The sequence below is a fragment of the Cydia pomonella genome, chromosome 1, assembly GCF_033807575.1.
Source record: "Cydia pomonella isolate Wapato2018A chromosome 1, ilCydPomo1, whole genome shotgun sequence".
Taxonomy (NCBI): Eukaryota; Metazoa; Arthropoda; class Insecta; order Lepidoptera; family Tortricidae; genus Cydia; species Cydia pomonella.
In genome coordinates this window covers 19,464,428-19,486,438 of record NC_084703.1, presented here as the reverse complement: position 1 = coordinate 19,486,438, position 22,011 = coordinate 19,464,428, and the positions used below count along the sequence as shown (strand labels likewise).

General features: G+C 38.9%; 1 protein-coding gene across 4 annotated transcripts in view; it reads left to right on the top strand.

Annotated features, from left to right (window-relative positions):
* Nucleotides 1-22,011, top strand: part of LOC133526837 (alpha-mannosidase 2) — a 43,902-nt gene that overhangs the window by 10,458 nt on the left and 11,433 nt on the right. For 3 of the 4 annotated variants that reach the window (XM_061863653.1, XM_061863639.1, XM_061863643.1), the window contains exons 3-7: nucleotides 4,449-4,528; nucleotides 5,097-5,180; nucleotides 11,741-11,833; nucleotides 13,026-13,220; nucleotides 16,812-16,923. In XM_061863653.1, the coding sequence (XP_061719637.1) occupies nucleotides 4,449-4,528; nucleotides 5,097-5,180; nucleotides 11,741-11,833; nucleotides 13,026-13,220; nucleotides 16,812-16,923 (564 nt within the window). Of the gene's footprint in view, nucleotides 1-4,448; nucleotides 4,529-5,096; nucleotides 5,181-6,200; nucleotides 6,308-11,740; nucleotides 11,834-13,025; nucleotides 13,221-16,811; nucleotides 16,924-22,011 lie in introns of those variants that run through there. The other variant, XM_061863661.1, reaches the window with a different exon arrangement.

Here is a 22,011-nt window from a genome sequence, read left to right as displayed (position 1 = left end):
TCAGTCTACACAAAATATCACACGATAAATTAGTCAGGAAAAGGGACTGAATACGATACAAATTTTGTATTGCTGTACTACATTCTTTTGATGTGTAGACCTGATGTTATACCTAAACTATCCGACAAAATAACTGTATTAAAAGCGGAGAAGTTTGAGAAGTTTACGAGTTTACCGCGAAAAGACAGTCACATCCGAGGACTTCGTTTTATACACTACTAGCGGTCCCGGTGAACTTCGTACCGCCACTACTTCGTAGCTCAAGAGAATTAACTCGAATATGAGCAATCAGGGGAAACAAGTTGTGTAGTTTTGTAAATTAGTACAAAACCATTATTTATCTCGAATATCTTTACGAATAGTACTTTGAGATCGATACGAATACGATCAACGAATACTTTGGGAGCTACTGGTTGTTAAGTTAACAAAGAGATATTAACAATAGACGATTTAAGGAAACGTCGTAAATGTGCATCATAACTCAATTTTTTATTAAGCAAGTACGAGTAGACTAATCTCCGCCCGCAACTTGGCTACGTAGAATTCCCATTTTCAACCCCTCAAGAGATTGAATTTCCAAAGTTTTTCTTAGTGGAGTAACTAAATAATTTATTTTGTAGAATACCCATACCTAAAGATACTACCTATACGGTTATAATTTCGAGGTCCCTATCAGTTATAGTTTAGGCTGTGCGTGGTCTGACAGTGTATAATACGACAGTTTTATATATTAGGTACATATTTGGTTTTGTAGTGTTGGTGTGAGTAATTAACCAAGTACCTGGTAACAAAGAACGTAGCGCAGGGAAAATTTACACAATGGCAACAATTTTTCTTCATGCAATTGTCTCCGATTACAAGACATGAAATATCGCAACTAAGATGCAGTATTATACTCGTACCACAGGTATTAATAGGTACTACCTAAGAGTACCTAAACATATCGAAACGATGGCCATCAAAATGTATCTAGTTATTATGAAAAATATCACATCTTTAAAATACCATGCCTTTGTAAATAAGTATCTATATTTGTGATTATTTATTTCCGAATAGAATGCTAAGTAATGACTAGTAGGTATCTTTGCTGTAGACCCATATGTATGAATAGTTACGAGTATGCTACAGATACCATATTTTTAACATTGAAAATGTCTATCAAATCGTTTTCTTGGGAGAGTGTAAATTGGCTATATTTTCCAGACGAAAGGCAGTGGTGTGAAAAAATGCAGGAGCTCGCAGGGGAAAATGTAACTCACAGTGGAAAATGTAGTGCGAGTGAAATCTTGGAAGCTAAATTTCACCCTCTTCCCGATTTCCGATGGGGCTGAGATGATGCATACTTATATATGTAAATTGGATGACAATGCAATATAGTGACGATATGGAGGTGATCTGATGATGGAGACAGGAGGTAGCCATGGGAACTCTGTGATAAAACAGCGCAAACTAATTGTGTTTGTGGTTGTTAGAATTTTTCTCGATGAGTTGTTGATATTAGTTGGAAAGAAAAGAAACAGTCGCTATATATAAACGCGTATATAGAAGTATATACACGTGTGAAATCTGTAATTTATTTGCTCTATTTCGCTATCAAAGTTATTGATTGTAAAATAGATGTAAGATCAAAATAAGTAAATAATATCGTGCGCTGTGTAGTTCGAAACCTGAAACAGATGTCGCTGCGCGAATCCATTTATTATGCTGTATGCCTTGTCAAAAGTTGACGTTTGGCAATCCAGTGGCATAGAGCAACTTATATAACTATCCGGCCAGTTAATATGCCATCTAATCTAGATTTCAAACTAAGGAGCACTATGTATCTTTAGACTCAAACTTTGATTTCATGCATACTTACACCTAACATAATACTTATATAGTACATTACGATACAAGTGCGAAAAATAGGAAATTCGAAACGAGTGGCGATAAATTAAAACACGACCGAAGGGAGTGTTTTAAATCGACACGAGTTGCGAATTACCTATTCGCACATGTATCGTACAACGTTGTACAGTACATATGGCCCTTTAAATGTTCGACACAGTAACGTAATATGCTACTTCTCGCACTAGTGCTATAAAGTAGCCCCATATGTACTGTAAATGATTTTTTAATTTTCCTTGTAAGTTATTTCATACCTACCTAGATTAAAAAGAGCACTAGTGATAACTCGATTGGTCTTGCGCCAAATATAAAGTATATCATATACTAAAGACCTGACGACGACAAGAGACGAGTAACACAGGTATAGAGAAATTATTGAATTAAGGTTAAGGCAATTAGCAAGATCACAATGCACACGCAGCGGCTTGCCACGAGTGGCACCGTGGCTTAGATATCTACATGCATGCAAAACCAAGTACCTGACCTACTTACTTGATCTCTGTGCCTGTTCAAAATTCAAAAACTCCGCAAGTAGGCCTCAAGGGCTCTTTTACAAGTCAATACAACATTTATACGTAGTAACATCATATAGTTACATGAAGAATACATAACAACATTTATAAATACAACAGCTAATACCTGCGTAAACATTACATTATGATAATCTTAAAATAAATAATTACTAAAATACAATACAGATGTATATTCTCTATGGTTAAAAATGTTATTCAACTCCTTGTGAAGGTAATGACTAGAACTGTTGACTAACCTACAATGTCAAACATGTATGATGTTACAAAGTTGAGTCTCTCAAGAGAGAGAAAACTCGAAACAGACGTTTCAGAGAATAATGTGCATCACGCAATATGATGGCACGCGAAATTTACAAGTAAGTAAGTAAAGTAAGTAAGTAATTTGTGTGATACGTTTAATATCATCGGCACGCCATAGATTTATGCGATAAATCCTTTGACATGTGCAAGTACCTACGTAATACCTACCTAAGGACTATTACTAGCACGTTATTTAGTTAACCATTTATACAGTACAGAGTAATCCTGGTTTAACTGATGAACTCCGAGTTAGTTGGCTAACCCTGTTACGCACAAGTGGCCCTAAGTAAAGAGCGTGAAGGTACTTTTTGGCTGCTGCATTACGTTGGTCAGTCCGCTAAATGTGGTTGGCCCTGGCCCTTAGTCTCATTCGTTTATCCTGGTTGCATCCTTCAGATACCTAAGATAAGAGTGATAGTTTCTTACTTTTCAAGTTTTCAGTGATTAGCTTTTCAGTTAGTAAGGTGTACCTTTCGAGTTAGGTAGGTAAATTTTAATTTTTTGTCATTAGTTTAGTTCTCCTAGCAAGTATTGTATTCTTTGGTTTAGTTAGACAAATTAATTGAATACTTACTCTACATCATAAAACAAAAACACAAGAATCTTTGCGTGTTAGTATTTCCGGTAGATGGCGCGTTTCGCGTTTTATGCGCGAACTAACTAAATATGTGGCTTGCTCCAAATACATGCGACATAAGAAACGCACACTCTTTATATGCGCTTTAGAGTACGCTTATGTCACTCTTATATTTCTATTTTACTGTTATCATACTAATACAATACAAATACTCTTTTCACGTAAGCAGCTCGAACAAGGGTAATTTGCTGCTTAAAAACAGTGAGCAAAATCGGATTTTACTCACTGAGTGAGACAAAACAACATTCAAGTGACCTTTATTTTCGAATGACATTTCAACGTGCGGGGCTTAATACACGATTTCGAAGTAAGTATTTGGATTCTATTGTCTTTGTCCCTTTCACGTCATTAGCTGAAAGAATGAGACAAAAAAGTGCATACGTAATTCCTCAGAAGAAGGACAAACAATAGAAGCCTGGCAAAAATAAGAGCTTGGTAAAAGGTATCTTATTCACAACACTATTACTGTTTGACTAAGTGAATGAGACAACAATTCGCAATTAATTTCGTTTTTTTCAGGCTTGTCACTAAAATGAACTGAAGAAATTGTCAAATGGATGTAATTAGATGTAATATAATCCAGCCAAATTAAATATATAATTGTTATTTCAGAGTAGTTGTCAATACGTTACAACTTTACATATTTCGCAGAATTTCAGTTGTCATCGTGCCGAATTTTAATTATATTGTTTATATTCCTGAAAGATTGTTGAAACTCGCTACGCTCGTGAATATATTATAGAATCTTTCGCTTGCACGGGACTTAAAACAAGCACTCGAAGAAATATCAAACTTTGCTCTCTTGTTGTACAAATAACTATTATTCCAAATTAAATAAAATAAAACAATACAAAAAAAACAGCAACACAAGCAGAGGTAAACAACAGGCAGTCTTATCGCTAAAAAGGGTTTTGCGTACTCTGTTTAAGTTTTAAACGTCGTAAACGGTTTGTTCCTACCCCATTACTGTGTGAATTATGCTCAATAACGTCCTTCGTTATTCGACTGACTCGTATCGTTCGCAGCCCTTATTTTTCTGCGTCAGTTTTTACTTATATATAGGTATTTTAGTTTTGTTTTGATTGTTGCAGAAGCACATTTCGCTGCGGAAGATATCCTCGTCAAACTTCCGTCGCTCTCTGACCGTGTACCACCCATACGCTACGAAAAGGTAAGTATAACGTTTACTTGGATCAAACTTCCTCACGGAAACCATGATTTATGTAAGTACTATTATGATTTATGATTTAGTGGAACACTCCTCTAGTCAGTCACGGAAAAATTACTTGACCCAGCGACTAAGCTGGATTTGGGAATGCATTTTTTTTACCATGTGTGTACCTACTCGTACAATCACGCAAGCGAAATTTATAAGTAATAGATAACTTTGTCACGCGTACTTCATTTTATATACCAATCACATATAGCTACTTGTTATACATTTTAAGATGTATAGCAACCACCCTTTTACCTGTATTTGAAACACGAGCTCAAAACGTTCTGAAGACATTTCAACCGTATCTAAATAAATTTATAGTTCTTAAATATTAATATGAGTTTTCAAAAGAATGTTTACATGTAACTAAGTAAATATTGTTATATTACACTTAGACATAAAATCTTATCTTAATTTATCTTACTTCAGCATTGACCAATCATACTCTGTAAGGCACGTTTAAAATACATATGCGAAGGTGTGTTCCGTGTGTGCTCTGTATGTGTTCCGTCACGTTCCACAGGAGGCATCGGAGGCATGCCCCGTCCTGCGCGAAAGCGCCGCCGACATCGACACCGTGGCCGTCTACCCGTCCTTCGAATTCCAGGTATGTTGCCCACCGCCCGACGGGCTATCGGGCAATGTCATTCCTTTCTGTATACGCTTGAATGCCTCCTATTATCAGTATTACAATGGAATTGCTCAGAGGTATTTGAAAATTTCTTTTTATTTTCTTCGTAGTCATTCCTAATACGGGCCAGACATTACAAGTGACAGTGTGAAATGAGGAATGAAGGAATGACGGTAAGTAATGAAGTTAGTTTGAAATGAAGAATGACTGAGGGTAATGAAGTTATTAAAATAGTTTGATATGTTTGAAGTAATGGCTTATATCTCGTTTTAGGGAGAGGTACACTGGTTTATATTAAAGGTACACTGAGGTCCACCCGCCATCCTGACGCTTCCAGAATATTGACATGAGCGTGGGGAGGTTCTGGAATGGAATTAGAATAGAATAGAATAATTTTTATTCGTAAACACAAACAAGACACATTAAAGGGTCTAGCAGGCTAAGCGAACTAGAGGTGCCCCCAACGACGGATTTGGTCATTCTTTCAGGTGGTGTACTGGCAAGTCCTAAGAACACTCTATGCTTAATATCAGCCCTCGATCTTCTTTTGTTTTCGAGTTATTCAGGATAATGTAAAATAATCAGCGTATCATTGAAAGTGGCATATTTTGTAAACTGTTCAAGTTAGATTAACGAAACAAAATTATATTTGACAATAATAAAATAGGCTACAATATACACATTTTTAACTCACGTCATGTACTTATACTTCATTGTGTAAAAAAAACATTTTATTGTTCTACAGATTTATTTTTTTACTTCTCGCGGAGGTACACCTCCAGAAAAAACATATATGGATAGCCACTAGTACCCGCTACATACACATATAAAAATATTTGCGTAAATCTTCGTGCGTCATGTCAAAAAAAAAATCGAATAAGTAGTTAGGAGCATATGTAAACAAAGTACTAGTGCAGGGTGTAGATAAGTTAGTATGTAGGTGTCTAGGTTATATCATGTAAGAGTCTAGCAAGACCCTTACATGATATAACAAAAACAAAGAAAGTATAAAGTGTCATGAAATGGCCTCATCTCAGCATGTTGCTGGTGGCTTCCATCGCTGATCTTCCGATGAGACCATCGAGTGAGAAAAATCACGAAAGGTAACAGACAAGAAGGAAAGAGACATAAAATAATATAGAGTGAACAAATTAAAAAATAGATAAAAGATAACGACTAAATTAAGTAAAGATTATTTACCTATATATCAATAAGATTATTTATATATAATAATAACAATATACATAATGGATATATACAGATGATTACTATAACTAGCTTATATCTAAAATAGGCCCTTGAGGCATTGTACCAAGGATGCTGGCGGCATTTCCTCGTTGTATCGCAATACTGATACGTTGGGCGAGGAAGCCGCCAGCTCTTCGGTCACCAGTTACGTCAACCAGACGTTTCGCGATTTCTCCAAAAAACTTGTACGCGCTGGGACCCCATGGACCTAGAGTTTCAACGCCAAATGGTACAAAATGGTACTCTCTACCGAGGCTGGTACTCTCAGAATAATTAGTAATGTAATTCCAAATGATAGTGTCTGCTCTAAAACTGAAACGAGTTCAGAAATATTTCAGAATTGATAATCATCAATTAATTACTTACACCCTCTTTCAATAGTAAATAGTAGTCAAGCTCGGACATGGGTTTCATTTTTTACACGACTACTTAGACTTTCATAAGTTTCATAACATACATTCTTAATGTTAATTACAAGATACAAGATACACTCTTAGTTTTATCTTAGTAGTCCCTGTTTCGTAGGTATAATCTGTAGTAGGTAACCCTACTCTGCTCAAAGGTCTCGGAGTTGCAGGTAGAGATTGCAAATATTCGAAACTTGCAGGTATTCGAATATTAGACTTTTTCTGACGACATATTCGAATATTCGAATATTTTAAAGAAATAAGAAAATGACCGGGAATCGGTTTTTTTATTGTTTTATTCAAAACCTATTTTAAAATATTGCAAAAACTAATGATATTTTGCAGAAATCCACTTAATTGAATAGTTTTATCATCCTACTGCGATTAACCACCTTTATAAAAAGCGGCCAAGAGCGAGTCGGACTCGCCCATGAAGGGTTCCGTACCATTTATGACGTATTAAAAAACTACTTACTAGATCTCGTTCAACATTTTACCACTTTGGACACACATTTTACCACTATGGAAGTGTCTCTCGCGCAAACTATTCAGTTAAGAAAAAAATTATATTAGAAACCTAAATATCATTTTTGAAGACCTATCCATAGATACCCCACACGTATGGGTCTGATGAAAAAACAAAATATATTTATTTTATGACTTATTAAAAAAACTACTTACTAGATCTCATTCAAACCAATTTTCGGTGGAAGTTTGCATTGCAATGTATATCATATATTTTTTTTAGATTTTTCATTCTGTTATTTTAGAAGTTACGGAGGGGGGGGGGGGGACACATTTTACCACTTTGGATATTAGAAACCTCAATATCATTTTTCAAGACCTATCCATAGATACCCCACACGTATGGGTTTGATAAAAAAAGATTTTTTGAGTTTCAGTTCTAAGTATGGGGAACCCCCAATATTTATTGTTTTTTTTTCTATTTTTGTGTGAAAATCTTAATGCGGTTCATAGAATACATCTACTTACTAAGTTTGAACAGTACAACTCTTATAGTTTCGGAAAAAAGTGGCTGTGACAGAATCGGACAGACGGACATGACGAATCTATAAGGGTTCCGTTTTTTTGCCATTTGGCTACGGAACCCTAAAAACGAGTCGAAACGCAAAAATTTGACGTATTCAATATTTGTAGATAAAACTTTTAGTATAAATGCATCGTTGCGTGAATGAATACTATTATAACTACATTATAAGCATCCAAACACGTAAGAGAAAAAAATGTAGTAGGGTATTATTTTTGCGATTTAAATTTAATATTTATTTTTAGTCACTCAGTTGCCTATAAAAAAGCGTTTCATTTAATTGTATTTTGTTCCGATCTATTCCAGTGGTTGTGTGAGAGTAAACGGATAGTACACCGAGTGGCATAGCAACGAAAAGAGTGTTAGGCAAGGATGTGTAGCGTCACCGTGGCTGTTTTATCTACTCAGGACAGTAGTTTGTACTGCATCGTTTGAGAAATGATAAATGTGGGTTGAGAATGAGTGGGTTACTTGTCAGATGTCTTCTTTAGATGACCTGGTATTGCTACGAGTAGCATCATCGGGTGAAGAGTTGCAGGAGATGGTAACTAGAATGCATGGGTCTTTTGAAGGGAAAGGAATGAAATAAATGTAAGCAAGACGAAAGTAATGGTATTTGGAAAGGGGGGAAATATGACAAACTGTGAAATTTGTTATTGGTCAAGAAAGAGTGGAACAAGTGAAATAGCTTGTATACCTGGGAACTTTGTTTACTAGAGACGGTAAGCATGATAAAGACATGGAAAGGGAGTAAATGCTGGAAATTAATCGTGTCGTGTGGATGGGGCACTTAACGCTTTTATGAGCAGCCAGAAGATGTCACAAAAAGCACGGTTGTCTGTGCATAGAGGGATGTTGGTGGCCGCACTTATTTATGGTAGCGAAAGTTAGGTATAGCAGAAGAGGCATCAGAGCCACGTGGATGCAGTGGAAACGAGAGCGTTGAGAAGTGTGTGTGGTGTGAGATTACAAGATAGAATTAGGAACAGTGTGATAAAGGAAAAGTGCTGACTGAACGAAGATGTAGTGACAAGAATTGAAAAAGGTATGTTGAGATACCATCTCAAACCATTCAACATGTGGAAAGAATGAGTGAAAGAAGCCTAATAAAGAGAGTGTATAATGGAGAAGTAGAAGACGGAACTGGAAGGGGTAGACCTCGGCAGACTTTCTCTGATCAAATCGGGGAAATCTTGAAGAAAGGCCAGGACTAGACACCCTAAACAGTAGCAAGTGGAAATCCATGGTCTCTGCCTACCCCTCCGGGAAATAGGCGTGATTGCATGTATTGTATGTGTCTATGTATATTAGCTTTATTTGTTTTGGCAAGTTTTGATTCCTGATGGTCGACTATTATAATATTGGAATATTAAAGGAAAAAAGTTGGCTGACTACTGGGTAGATTATTCGTCACCTGAAGGCGCATGGTTAAATTAGTCGGGCAGGTGCGTTTACGCTTGTAGTAACCCTACTGAATAAACAGAATGACCCTTTAACTTAAAACTTACGTAACGTTGCTCTGTACCCACAGTCCTACAAAAAGCATTAGCCGCACAATAAAAATATCAATTTTTGATTTTATTTACGTTGAAATCGAGTTAGGTTTAGATGTAATTTCACGAAGCCTATCGAGAATAATACAATGAAAATATTATTTCCTTCGCATTTGGATACCTACCGTTCCTCATTCACTGTAAAAAATACCCGGCAAAACACACAGAAACTGTAACTATGGCCGATGAAAAAGATTTTTTCGAGTAATTAAAAATATTCGAATATTCGAATAATCGAATTGCAAGCCCTAGTTGCAGGCCATTCCAGTGAGTCGTAATTATGCCCTTGCTACATTGAATTACCATTTGTACCACCATATACCTGTTTATGTGCAATAAAGTGACATATATACATACATACCATATAAATAACCTTCATTCGCTTATTTTACACAATTTATATTAGGAATAATCTACTTGGCTTAATATAGGGATCTTATTTGTGGATTCTAAGTAGCGAAGCCTTACCTGTGCTAGATGTTAGTTTCTATGTGGCCTTACTATATACAACATGCCTGTGAAGTGTACATATACCACATATATATTTACAGATAAATGATAGCTAAAATTAATACCTACGTATTACCTAATACAATAGAGCGACCTACAACGCGCGGGCGTTCTATTTTACAAATAAGTAAATAGAATGAAGTAAAAATATTTTTTTTTTCAAATTATTTTATGAAATCGTTAAGTATTGCAGTTGTTTAAATTAATAACACATTGTATATAATTAATTTCCTCTCCTTTTCGAAATGTTTTCTCATCTTATTTTCCTTGAAATCAACAGATAATAATAAAAATGCGAGTAGTAGGAATTCGAACTTGCAAAAAGTAACTAATTGTCCGTCTATAACTTAAAGTTGCATTTAAATTTTCATTAACACGTTTAATTTCGACGAGCTTATTCCAAAAGGTGCAGCAGTCATGATTTTTGCTATAGTTAGAAAAAGAAGGGTAGATAGTCCGGTTTTTCACGGGCGTTATATAGGGTTGTTGCTTAATTATTTTCCCACTTTGAAATAAAACTATTTTTTTTTGTAATATTTATTTATAAAAACAATGAATCGACAATATAATCACCATTATTATCTAGAACATGTAACCATCTGCTAGGCAAAATTTCAATACCCTTGCCCCAGAATGAAAGTGGCTGAGAGGCTAAGAAGTTGGCAAGGTAATGTTTTAGGTCGCCAGAATTTTCGAATTTCTTTTTACGAAGATGCTGTTTCAAAGCCCGAAAAAGATGATAGTCGGAAAGTGCTAGATCAGGGCTATAAGGTGGGTGAGGTATTGTTGTCCAACCGAGCTCCTCTAGAAATTTACAGGTTATTTTTGCCGTATGTGGTCGTGCATTATCATGAAGTAATGTTACTTTAAGACTTTTTGGCCTTTTTTCTCTAACAGCGTTCGCCAACTTTTGTAGTTGATTCACGTAGGCTTCAGCATTGATAGTCTGATGGTCCTCCAGTAACTCCCACAGCAACATTCCTTGCGAATCCCAGAAAACTGACAGGAGAAGTTTCTGGCCATGCGGACTGCTTTTCGGCTGTGTTGGTGGCCGTTTATCGGAAGGCATCCAAAAGGATTTTCGTGTAACGTTTTCGTATAAGACCCAGGACTCGTCTCCAGTGATGATTGACTACAGGAAGCTCTTTCTTTGGGGGCGCAGCAGCAGCCTTTCACAAATGTTGCCACGTAATGCACGTTGAGCATCGGTCCAAGCATGAGGCGTCCATCTTGACAAAACTTTACGGTAACCCATCGACTGCAGATGGCGATCTATGGTACTGTAATGATAGTTCAGATTTTTCTCTAAATCCCTGGTGGTGGAATCTTCTTCGTCAAAAGTGACGGGGCGACTAGTATGAGGAATGTCTTTTAGACTTGTGTCTCCTTCATTAAAGCGCTGGAACCAATTTCGTACTGTGCGATCGGTAGTAGTGTTTGGGCAAAAAGCAGTGTTAATCTTATTTGCAGTTTCCCTCGAACTGGTTCCCAATTTGTGTTCATATAAGTAAATCGCTCGAAGATGTTGTTGGTCTATTTTTTCGAATTTAAATAAATCTCTGCAACAAGCTCGCTCTTATATACCCTACGTGAAAGATTCGAGAACATTCTACTACATACTAGATTTGTTCTAGAATATTCCCGAGACTACTAAAAATAACAAGAAAAAAAAATTAGAAGTGGGAAAAATTATGCAACAACCCAATACTATATCTGCCGTTGATACTAGCTTGGCACTGCTGGATACTTGATGCTAACCTTTTGTTGCAGCCAAGCTGGATGCGCACGAAAGAGTTCTGGGATAGAACCTTTGAAGAACGCTACGACAAGATCCGGAACGATAGTCGGCGGCCCAAGCTAAAGGTACTTAGTAATCTACGTTAACTTTTATTCATCAGATGAGCTCTGCTCTTTTAGGTAAACGCAATGCCTTTACATATACGCGTCCGCGGCCTTAGTTTCGGCGGCCCAAGCTAAAGGTTAAAATATGTTAACTTTATTTATAACACCTACACAGTGTATTCTCATTTGTCCCCGCCGGTCTATGCCCGGCGGGAGGATAGGCGTTTTCATATAAATCATTCTCAATTGTCCTCGACTCCCCGCCTCATCTATCGCACTGGTCATGCGCGGGGCGGGGACAAATGGGAATACACCACCTATACGCTACTATTTAGTCAGTTCGGAAGGGGAAGAGTCGTGGAATGTATTGAGCTCCATACTCGTACATTCCACGACTCTTCACTTACCGCACAGACTCTAGTATTCATCAGGTTCTAACGACAAAATGGAACATTCAAATTCTTAGGTACTTGATATTGGATTTAATTTTAACCCTTTAGCAGTCCAGATAAAACAAAAAATACACGGCTTGACCTCTTTAAAGTCCTACAAACTATGCATAAGAAAAAAATAAAAATAAAAACATTAATTTTATAGGGTGGTCATGTTTGCAATATACTTTTATATCTCTGTGTACTGAGCGCTCTATAAAGGGTTAAAAGGATCTTAAGTCTTTAAAAAACCCTAATCTATCCTTTGATTACTCTAAGGCGTCGTTCATTTATTACGTAAGATCACAAAAAATGCGCAAAGTTAAGATTATACTTTGAAAAAGTGCCGACTGACACAAAGATTAAAGATAAAGAAATAACTTTAAAATAGAACAAAAGTTGTGGGTACAAATAAACGTTCCTAAAATTTATTTCTTACAAAAATAAAAAGTAGGTACAATAAACCTAACGCGTATTTCTTTTTCCTTTAAATTTTTACGTACTAAATATTAATCAGGGGGAGGGAGCGGCCTATTTAAAATCGTCTAAATCGTCTTACGTAATACATAAATAAATGGCGCCTAAGGATTTTTTCTATTCATCATAATTTGTAATTATTTTCTGTCAGTTTAACAGGTATATTTTCATGTTAAGCTTATTAACACCAAGAGGTTGTATCGGGGATTTGTTTCGGAAGATTTTTTAGGAAGCTTAGAATTAAGTTCACACTGTTAATGTGTGTATATTAATAAGAAGGTATATATATATTTTACATATTTTAGGTAATTGTGATCCCACATTCGCACAATGACCCCGGATGGCTAAAGACCTTCGAACAGTACTTCGAGTGGAAGACCAAGAATATCATTAACAACATCATCAAGAAACTCAACCAGTACTCTAACATGACTTTCGTGTGGTCTGAGATTGCATTTCTGAATGCCTGGTGGGAGAGATCGCATCCTGTTAAACAAAAAGTAAGACATTATTATTTGTATACAGTAAGTATATCCGGTAGTATGACGAATAGTACCAGACGTAGAGTGTTATTACCATCCCACTAGCTTGGGTGATTAGGCAATCGAGCCAACCGAGGTAAAATGACCCAGCGATGTACAACCCGCGCGTAATTGCAATGCGAGTCTATGCTGGTTAGTCCGAGCAGAAATCCCATCCGAAGCGCTCTCTAAGCGGTTTTAAAATGTAATTTATTGTCGAATAAAAAAAATTGTACATACCTAGTTGGTTACTAAGTTCTGTTACTCGATTTGCAACCTCTTTATTTCCGTTAAAACATATGCATCCGAAAAAATATAAAATGACATAATGTGGTGGATTTGTGAGCTATAATTATATAAGTACCACACATACGCTTATCTCGTCGTATCTATAATGAATTGGGGCCTAAAAGAGAATAATATCCCAGTAATTGCGTTGCACAAATACAAGTAAGTGACAGCACAAATACCCGCCAAACATGATTTTGAAGTTGCTTGAAAACCTAAAAATCAACAAACAATTTGTTTATCGCACAATTAATAGATACAATAGTACCCAGAGCTTCGATGACTGCAAGAGGTCTGGAAGACCACGCACCGTTCGGACCCCAGCTCTAATAAAGGCAGTGAACGCGAGAATTGCAAGAAACCCCGTCCGGAAGCAAAAGTTGTTGGCAATACAAATTTCTGTGAAGAGAAGCTCCCTAAAAAAAGTTATCAATGAAGACCTTGGACTACACGCTTACCGCAGACAAAAAGGTCATTTGCTTAATGGACGATTAAAGACTATGAGGCTAGAGAGAAGTGGCGTGCTATTGAAGCGGTACGCACAAAATGGCCACCGAAAAATACTATTTACAGATGAAAAAAATGTAACATTGAAGAATGTTGTAACCACCAGAATTACAGAGTGTATGCAAAAACAGTCAAGAGGCGATTGCGGCTGTTCCGAGAGTGAAAAGAGGCCATCATCCCTCTTATGTGATGATTTGGCTGGGTGTGTCATACTCAGAGCTAACACAGGATCGTTTCTGTGAAAAAAGTGTGTTTCTGTGAACAAAGTTTACCAGGAAACCGTTCTCGAACATATGTAATTCCTGATTTTGTGTACTTCATTTTAATATATAGTTTATTCAACTTTCATTCGTATATTTTATGTAGATAAAGATTATTGCAGTAACAGAATTTAGTAACCAACGGATAAGCAAACAAGCAAAATAGGGACAATAGGGTGTGAGTCCAATAGGGTTGTTGACTGTATTAGATATTAGATACATTACACAATATATATATTTTTTTTAAACGCCTTTACATCCTGATCTTTAATTGAGTCAGGCAATTTATTAAATAATTTAGCAGCCATTACATATAAGCTTTTATTATAATAGGCGGTTTTTACAGGAATTTTTGGGAGTATCTCATACTTATTTTGATCATTTCGGGGCAAGTTATTTTCTATTTCTAAAGAGATTTAAATTTTCTTTTACAAATATGCACGCTTCCAATATAAACATAGAGGGGAGTGTTAGGATTAGATCGAACACATTTCTTTTGTAGAATAAACACATCATTTTTATTACATGAATTTCCCCAGTGCAGTAAACCATGTCTCAAGATAGACGATACTTGGCCATGATACGCACAGAGCGCAGTATTTTGGGAAGACATAGTAGAGATTTTCCGAAGAGCATAAACATATTTACTTAGGTTTTTACAAAGATTATTTGTATGTGATTTCCAGCTTCCATGACAGTCTAACGTCAGTCCAAGAAATTTGATTTCTGTTAGTTCTTGTAATGGAAGATCCTCATATGTTAGTACAATCTCTTTTGGCTTTGACTGTGGCAGGTAGAACTGCATAAATTTTGTTTTACTTAAGTTATCAATTAGTTGATTCATAGTAAACCATTTCATAACATTGTTTAATGCCAAATTTAGTCTGTCTTGATAGGTATCGCTGTCATTTCCTGTAACTAAGATAGTTGTATTATCAGCAAAGAGAACAGTACGATTGTTAGTTACTTTAGGCAAGTCGTTGATAAATAATAAAAACAATAAGGGCCCCAATATGCTACCCTGCGGTACTCCTCGTTCCTCTGTTCTATTTATCGAGACAAGTTCTGTTTTGCTTTTTTTATCAATGCGAGTTATAACTGTGTACTGCTTCCTATGTTCTAAATAGAATTTAATGAGGTCGAAAGCGGTCCCTCGTCCTCCATATTGATATATTTTGTTTAGTAACAACTTATGGGATACAAAATCAAATGCTTTCGTCATGTCCATGAAAATAGCTGTGACAGGTTTACGAGTATTTAAGCATTCTGAGATTGTGTTCATTAATTCGACGATAGCTAAAGTAGTCGATCTATTTTTCCTAAAACCGAATTGTTCTTTAGCTAATATGTTATATTTCTCGAAGAATTTACTTAACCTATTGTAAATAGATCTTTCGAATATGTTAGAAAAGATTGAAGTTAAAGCTATCGGGCGATAGTTTTCACACTGTTCTTTGTCGCCTTTTTTGTATACAGGTTTAACAACTGTGACCTTTAAATTTTCTGGATATATGTCAGTAAGTATACTTAAATTAACTAGGTACGAGAGTGGTTCTACTACCGCATTTGAACAAGTTTTAATAACTTTCGTACATATCTCATCGTGTCCGACGCTCTGTGAATTTTTCAAGCCTTTTATAATAATTGAGATTTCTTTTGGGGATGTAGGCTGCATAAAAATAGAATTTTCAACAGAGTCTATATTGTTTTCAGGTGTAATTCCTGAATCATGTTTAAAATACGTGTTTGATTGTTCAACAAAGGTGTTATTAAAAGCATTCGCTACATGTACAGGACTGTGCAGAATTCTACCTTTGTAATTTATCTGTTTTATTTCTGGTCTAGGGTTTTTATATTTACTCTGATTTATAACATGCCATAATGTTTACTTTTGTTATTAGACTTATTGATTAAGTTAAAATTTTCAAGTCTCTGAGAGTACGTTATTACTTTTTTCAGCAATTTATTGTAATTATTATAATGATTACTGTAGAGGTTTCTATTTTTCAGTTATAATATACTTCCAGTATATTTTTCTTTTTTGTTTACATGATTTCCTAATGCCATTTGTTAACCACACTGGTTTTCATTATTTTGATATTTAACAAATTTAACACTTATCAAAGAATGAATAAGGATCAAAATCTAATGGCTTTCTAAAGTAAATTTACTGTGGCTACAATATTTTCTTTGACTATCCACCTCTATTTCAAATTTTCTTTGGTAATACGTCACACCCACCATACGTAAGGTATGGTATGTATCAATGGTGTTTAGGTCGTTAGCGGCTAGATTTCGCACAACTTGCGGACTTTCACTTTTTATTCCTAAACGCAAACAATTTCATAAGATATGTTGATACTTGCGCAAACAGCAATAATATTGAATTCTAAATCTGAATACAATTTACTTCACTTAAAAAGTGTTCCATTTCATCAAAAATAGAATGCGTAATCGTGAGGCCTCTGTTCGAAGCGAACTACTAGTTCTAATAGTTTTATCGTTATTGTGACAGGCTTTGAAGAAGCTGATAAGAGAGGGTCGTCTGGAGATAACCAGCGGGGGCTGGGTGATGCCCGACGAAGCATGCACACATCTGTACGCACTGGTTGACCAGTTCATCGAAGGTATACAACTTAAAACTATTTTTCTCAAAAATGGACGGCAAAGTCGACTTTGCCGGTTAAAAAATAGGTCGCGAAGTGCGTAATTTATGGTCAATCAAAAATTAAAAAGTTTATCTACACATATATCATAAACCCTCTATGATGCCTTCAAAATCCGTAAATAATGCCCAACATTACGATAAACTGTTTTTAAACTGTGAAAATGTTGTCATTGCTTCATAACTACATCAAAATGGATTTGGTTATGACATTCAAATTTGGAACATCTCTGAAAAAAGAGCAATTCGTTTTGACCTCTATTCTTATATCAGTCGAGATGCCTTTTTATTCGAAACTTGCTGACCCGGTGAACTTCGTATCACCTATCGTATTCGTATTATATAAATGTATAGTCCCTTTTAGCACTTCACGAATTATCCAATCATTCCGGGACCCGGGCCATTTTGGACCCGGGTATGTCCTTAAACTACGTCCAAAAGAGAGGTATGGGCAATGTGAATGTCATCTCGCCTTGTGTGGTAGGGTACAGCACAGCAGATGTCATTCCAGATCTAGAGCAGAGCCCAACTGGGGAAGTACCTCCACCTTACAGAAAACCGCAGCCAAATAACACTTGACCCTACTCATAGTGTTGTGTTCCTGCCGGTGAGTAAGGTTGCCAGAGCTCAACGAAGGGGGTGGGGTTAGGGTCGGCAACGCGCATGTAACTCCTCTGGAGTTGCAGGTGTACATAGGCTACGGAGACTGCTTACCATCAGGCAGGCCGTATGCTTGTTTGCCACCGACGTAGTATAAAAAAAAAAAAAACTTTTACAGATATTAGTGACTTGTCAAATAAGTAGGTACCCTACGGACAACTTTTTTTCGGAGCGGTTGTGGCATTTCCCTATTTATAAGATGTAAAAAAACACTTGGCCTACCGCGAAATACGCAAATCGAAATTTTATTACCTGCCTTTCTATCGCTCGAATATGCAACAGTGATAGAGGGGCAGATAATTCCAATGCCGCTTATTTTAATTTTGGCTTCAGATATATAATAAACGACCCATCGGATCCTCAGATATCGATTTTCACCTTGATCTTAGCAAAAAATGGAGATATTAAAGATGACGGCCGTTTATTTCAATGTTGACCTGAGATTCATAATGAAGTGCCTCTCGGATCCTTAGATATCTATTTTATTTCATATTTATTTATTGTGTACATGTACATACGTATAAATGCAGATGAAATAGCTTTAGGTTTGCGTCGTACAACATGCTACCTCTCTGTAGAGAGGTGGTACAATATATTTTCTTCTTTAATCAGAGCAAAAATGCTGAAATTCAAGATGCCTGCTGTTTAGTCTAATTCAACCTCCGATTCCTAATGAAGGGCCTCTCAGATCCTCAAAAATCGATTTTAATTTTGATCAGAGCAGAGAAATTCAACATGGGTGTTTTTTTTTTTCATATTGATCAGAACAAAATGCCGGCCGAGTTTTGCAATTTTTCCCTCAGATTCATTATAAAGCGTCTTTCGGATCCTCAGATATCGATTTTCATCTTGTTTAGAGCAAATATGCAGAAATTCAAGACGGCGGCTGTATTTTTCAATTTAACCTAGAGTCAGACTAAGATAAGTTGGCAGCGATTTTGATTGCCCAGACGGTGCTAGTGTTAAGTAGAAGTTTGACGTTTAAAATAACACGTGCCCCGTCTGGGCTATCAAAACCGCTGCTAACTTAGCTTTTTCGGACTCTAATTTCGTTTTATTTGTGGTTTAAATAGTTATGGTCAGGTATTTTACCATATTCCATTTCTGAACGCACCCATAAAGTTGAACAACCAACAATGACAATCATTTGTGACAGTGACACTTTTTAGGGTTCCGTAGTCAACTAGGAACCCTTATAGTTTCGCCATGTCCGTCTGTCTGTCTGTCTGTCTGTCTGTCTGTCAGAGGCTTTGCTCCGTGGTCGTTCGTGCTAGAAAGCTGAAATTTGGCATGGATATATAAATCAATAAAGCCGACAAAGTCGTACAATAAAATCTAAAAATTTAATTTTTTTTAGGGTACCCTAGAGTGTGGGGTATCGTTGGAAAGGTCTTTCAAAACTAATAGGAGTTTTCAAGAAACATTTTTTGATAAAGTGAATATATAAGGAGATAATCGCTCCGAAAGAAAAAAAAATGTTTCCCCCCTCTCTAACTTTTGAACCGTAGGTCCAAAATATATGAAAAAAATCGTGGAAGTAAAGCTTAAGAAAGACATTAAATGAAAACAATAGCGGACATGATCAGTTTAGCTGTTTTTGAGTTATCGCAAAAAGTTTTCCCTTCATTACTACACTCGGCGTCACGGAAATCGCACACCCACCGATTTTTGTTTCAAGCGAATATAGCTCTTATAATATGTATTATACTGTATCAATATTAATATCATTTAAAAGCACAATTAATAAGCTTTAAAACATGAATAAAGCATTTTCTGAAAAAATTATAATAATCACGAAATTATGGCGTTCTGAAAGAACACCTAGAATACGCGTTGTAAGGGTCGCTAGTTGGGTTACCTTGGGTAGGTATAAAAGGGGGGGTAAAACTGAAATATGGGTGCCGAGAAGAAGATCGACGTAGCCCTGATCTCGGAAACCCATCTTAAGGCAGGCGACCGCCTTAAAATACCAGGCTACGTCGCCTACAGAAAGGAGGAAACATCTTCACTCGGACGCGCCTATCGGGGACTGGCCGTCCTTGTGAAGCGTCAGGTCATCCAACAGCCGCTGCCAGTGCCGACAACTCTCCGGTCGTCATACGCCCTAGGCGTGGAAATCTGCGTCGACCGCCACCCTCTGCGTGTGTTTGCGTTCTACAAGCCACCCAGCTCTCGCCTTGCGGTGGCTGATGTCCACGACCTGCTGGACTCGCCGCTGCCCTCGATTGTAGCCGGTGACTTCAACTGCAAACACACTGCATGGAACTCCGTGAAGACCTGCCCAGATGGGCAGCGACTCCTTGCCGATGCAGAAGCCCAAGGATACGAGGTGCTAGGACCAGAGGTCCCCACGCACTTCCCGTACACGGCAGCCCACACACCGGACGTCATCGACCTTATGGTAGTACGCGGCCTGACTTCCTGGCCCGCGCAGGACGTCCTGGATGACCATCTCCTTTCTGACCACCAGCCCGTCTTGGCAACACTGGACTTGACGCCGACTCGGACGGCTCCGCCCTCACCTCGCCGACGACAGGATTGGGATCGTTTTGCGACCTACATGAGCGAACACACTCCATCCTTCCCCGTGACTACAGCGGAGGAAGTCGACCGACTCGCTGAGGAGTTCGCCTCATGCGCCACTGCCGCCCTGACAGACTCTTCCGCCGAGACCGGCGCCAGTCAGTCGCGCCGTAAGCAAAGCATCCCCGCCTTTATCCTGACCCTCATCGAGAGGAAGAGGAAACTGCGTCGACAATTCCAGCGCACACGATGTCCCACCATGAAGTCCCAGCTGAACTCTCTCGCCGAGAAGATCTCGCAAAGCCTCGCGGCTTACACCGAGGACTCTTGGCTCGAGTACATCGAGTCAGCTGGTGAGGACTGGAACGACATCCATCGTCTGTGCCGCAGAGTAACAGGAAGACCAGCACCCATCCGCCCTCTTTTCGCCAGTGACGGTACCCCACGTTACCGCGCAGAAGATCGAGCGGAGATTTTCGCTGACCACCTGGAGACGCAGTTCAGACCGAATCCGTCCGACGACACCGAGCACGAAGCAGCTGTAAAGCAGCACCTGGCGGACTACTTCGCCACGTCCATAGCTCCAGACGAAGATCCCATCATCCTCACACCGGGCCAAGTCCAGAGGATGATAAGACGCACCCCGCTGAAGAAGGCACCCGGCCCCGACCGCATACCGAACGAGGCGCTGCGCCACCTGCCCCCGCGAGCCATCGCGACGTTGGCGCGGCTCTTCACCGGAGTCCTGCGGACCGGCCACTTCCCGCGCCCCTGGAAGCAGGGTCGCGTCATCATGATTCCCAAGCCCGGGAAGAATATTCTTCGTCCTGAGAGCTATCGACCCATCACGCTGCTGCCTACTATCTCGAAAGTTTTCGAGAAGCTGCTTCTGCCTCACCTGACGCCCCACATTCAGCCACGCGACGAACAGTTCGGCTTCCGCCCGGAACACTCGACGACGCTCCAGCTTGCCCGCGTGCTGCACCTTGCTGCAGCAGCTTACAACAAGAGGGAGCACACGGTCGCTGTTCTTCTGGACATGGAGAAGGCGTTCGATCGCGTATGGCACCCCGGCCTCCTCTACAAGCTGTCCACGTCTACTACTCCGCGTCGAGTAGTCAAGACTGTGGCCACCTTCCTGGAAGAAACGCCGCTTCCACGTGGCGGTAGAAGACGCCGTATCATCCGACCGCACCATCCTTGCCGGAGTGCCCCAAGGGAGCTGCCTCTCGCCCGTGTGTTATGGGCGCTACACCGATGACATCCCGGTCAGCGAGGGCGTTACGCTCGCGCTATATGCCGACGACGCTGCCTACATCACGTCATCCATCCGCCTATCACACGCAGCGCACAAAGCCCAGTGCGCCCTAGAGGCTCTCCCTCCATGGCTGAAGAAGTGGAGACTATCAGTCAACGTGTCGAAGACCCAGGCGATTGCTATATCCCGTAAGGTGCTGATGCCGCCGCGTCTCACACTCCTGGGGCAGGCCATCGAGTGGTCCCCGATGGTGAAATACCTGGGGGTGACCATAGACCGCCACCTCACCATGGCCCCTCACGTCAAGAACGTGATCGCCCAGACGCGTGCCTCTCGCATCTTACTTGCCCCGGTTCTGAAGTCCCGGCTATCGCTACGCGTGAAGCTAGGCGTGTACAAGACTTACGTCCGAACACGCCTAACATATGCAGCCCCCGCGTGGTACGCGCTAGTGGGAGAGTGCAACAGGAAGCGACTGGACGCTCAGCAGTCGCTCTCTCTACGCACCATCGTCGAAGCCCCTCGCTATGTGAGGAACGACGTTATAGTCCGGGACCTGAGAGCAGAACCGCTACGTGATTTCGTAGCTCGCCTGGCGGGTCGGATGTT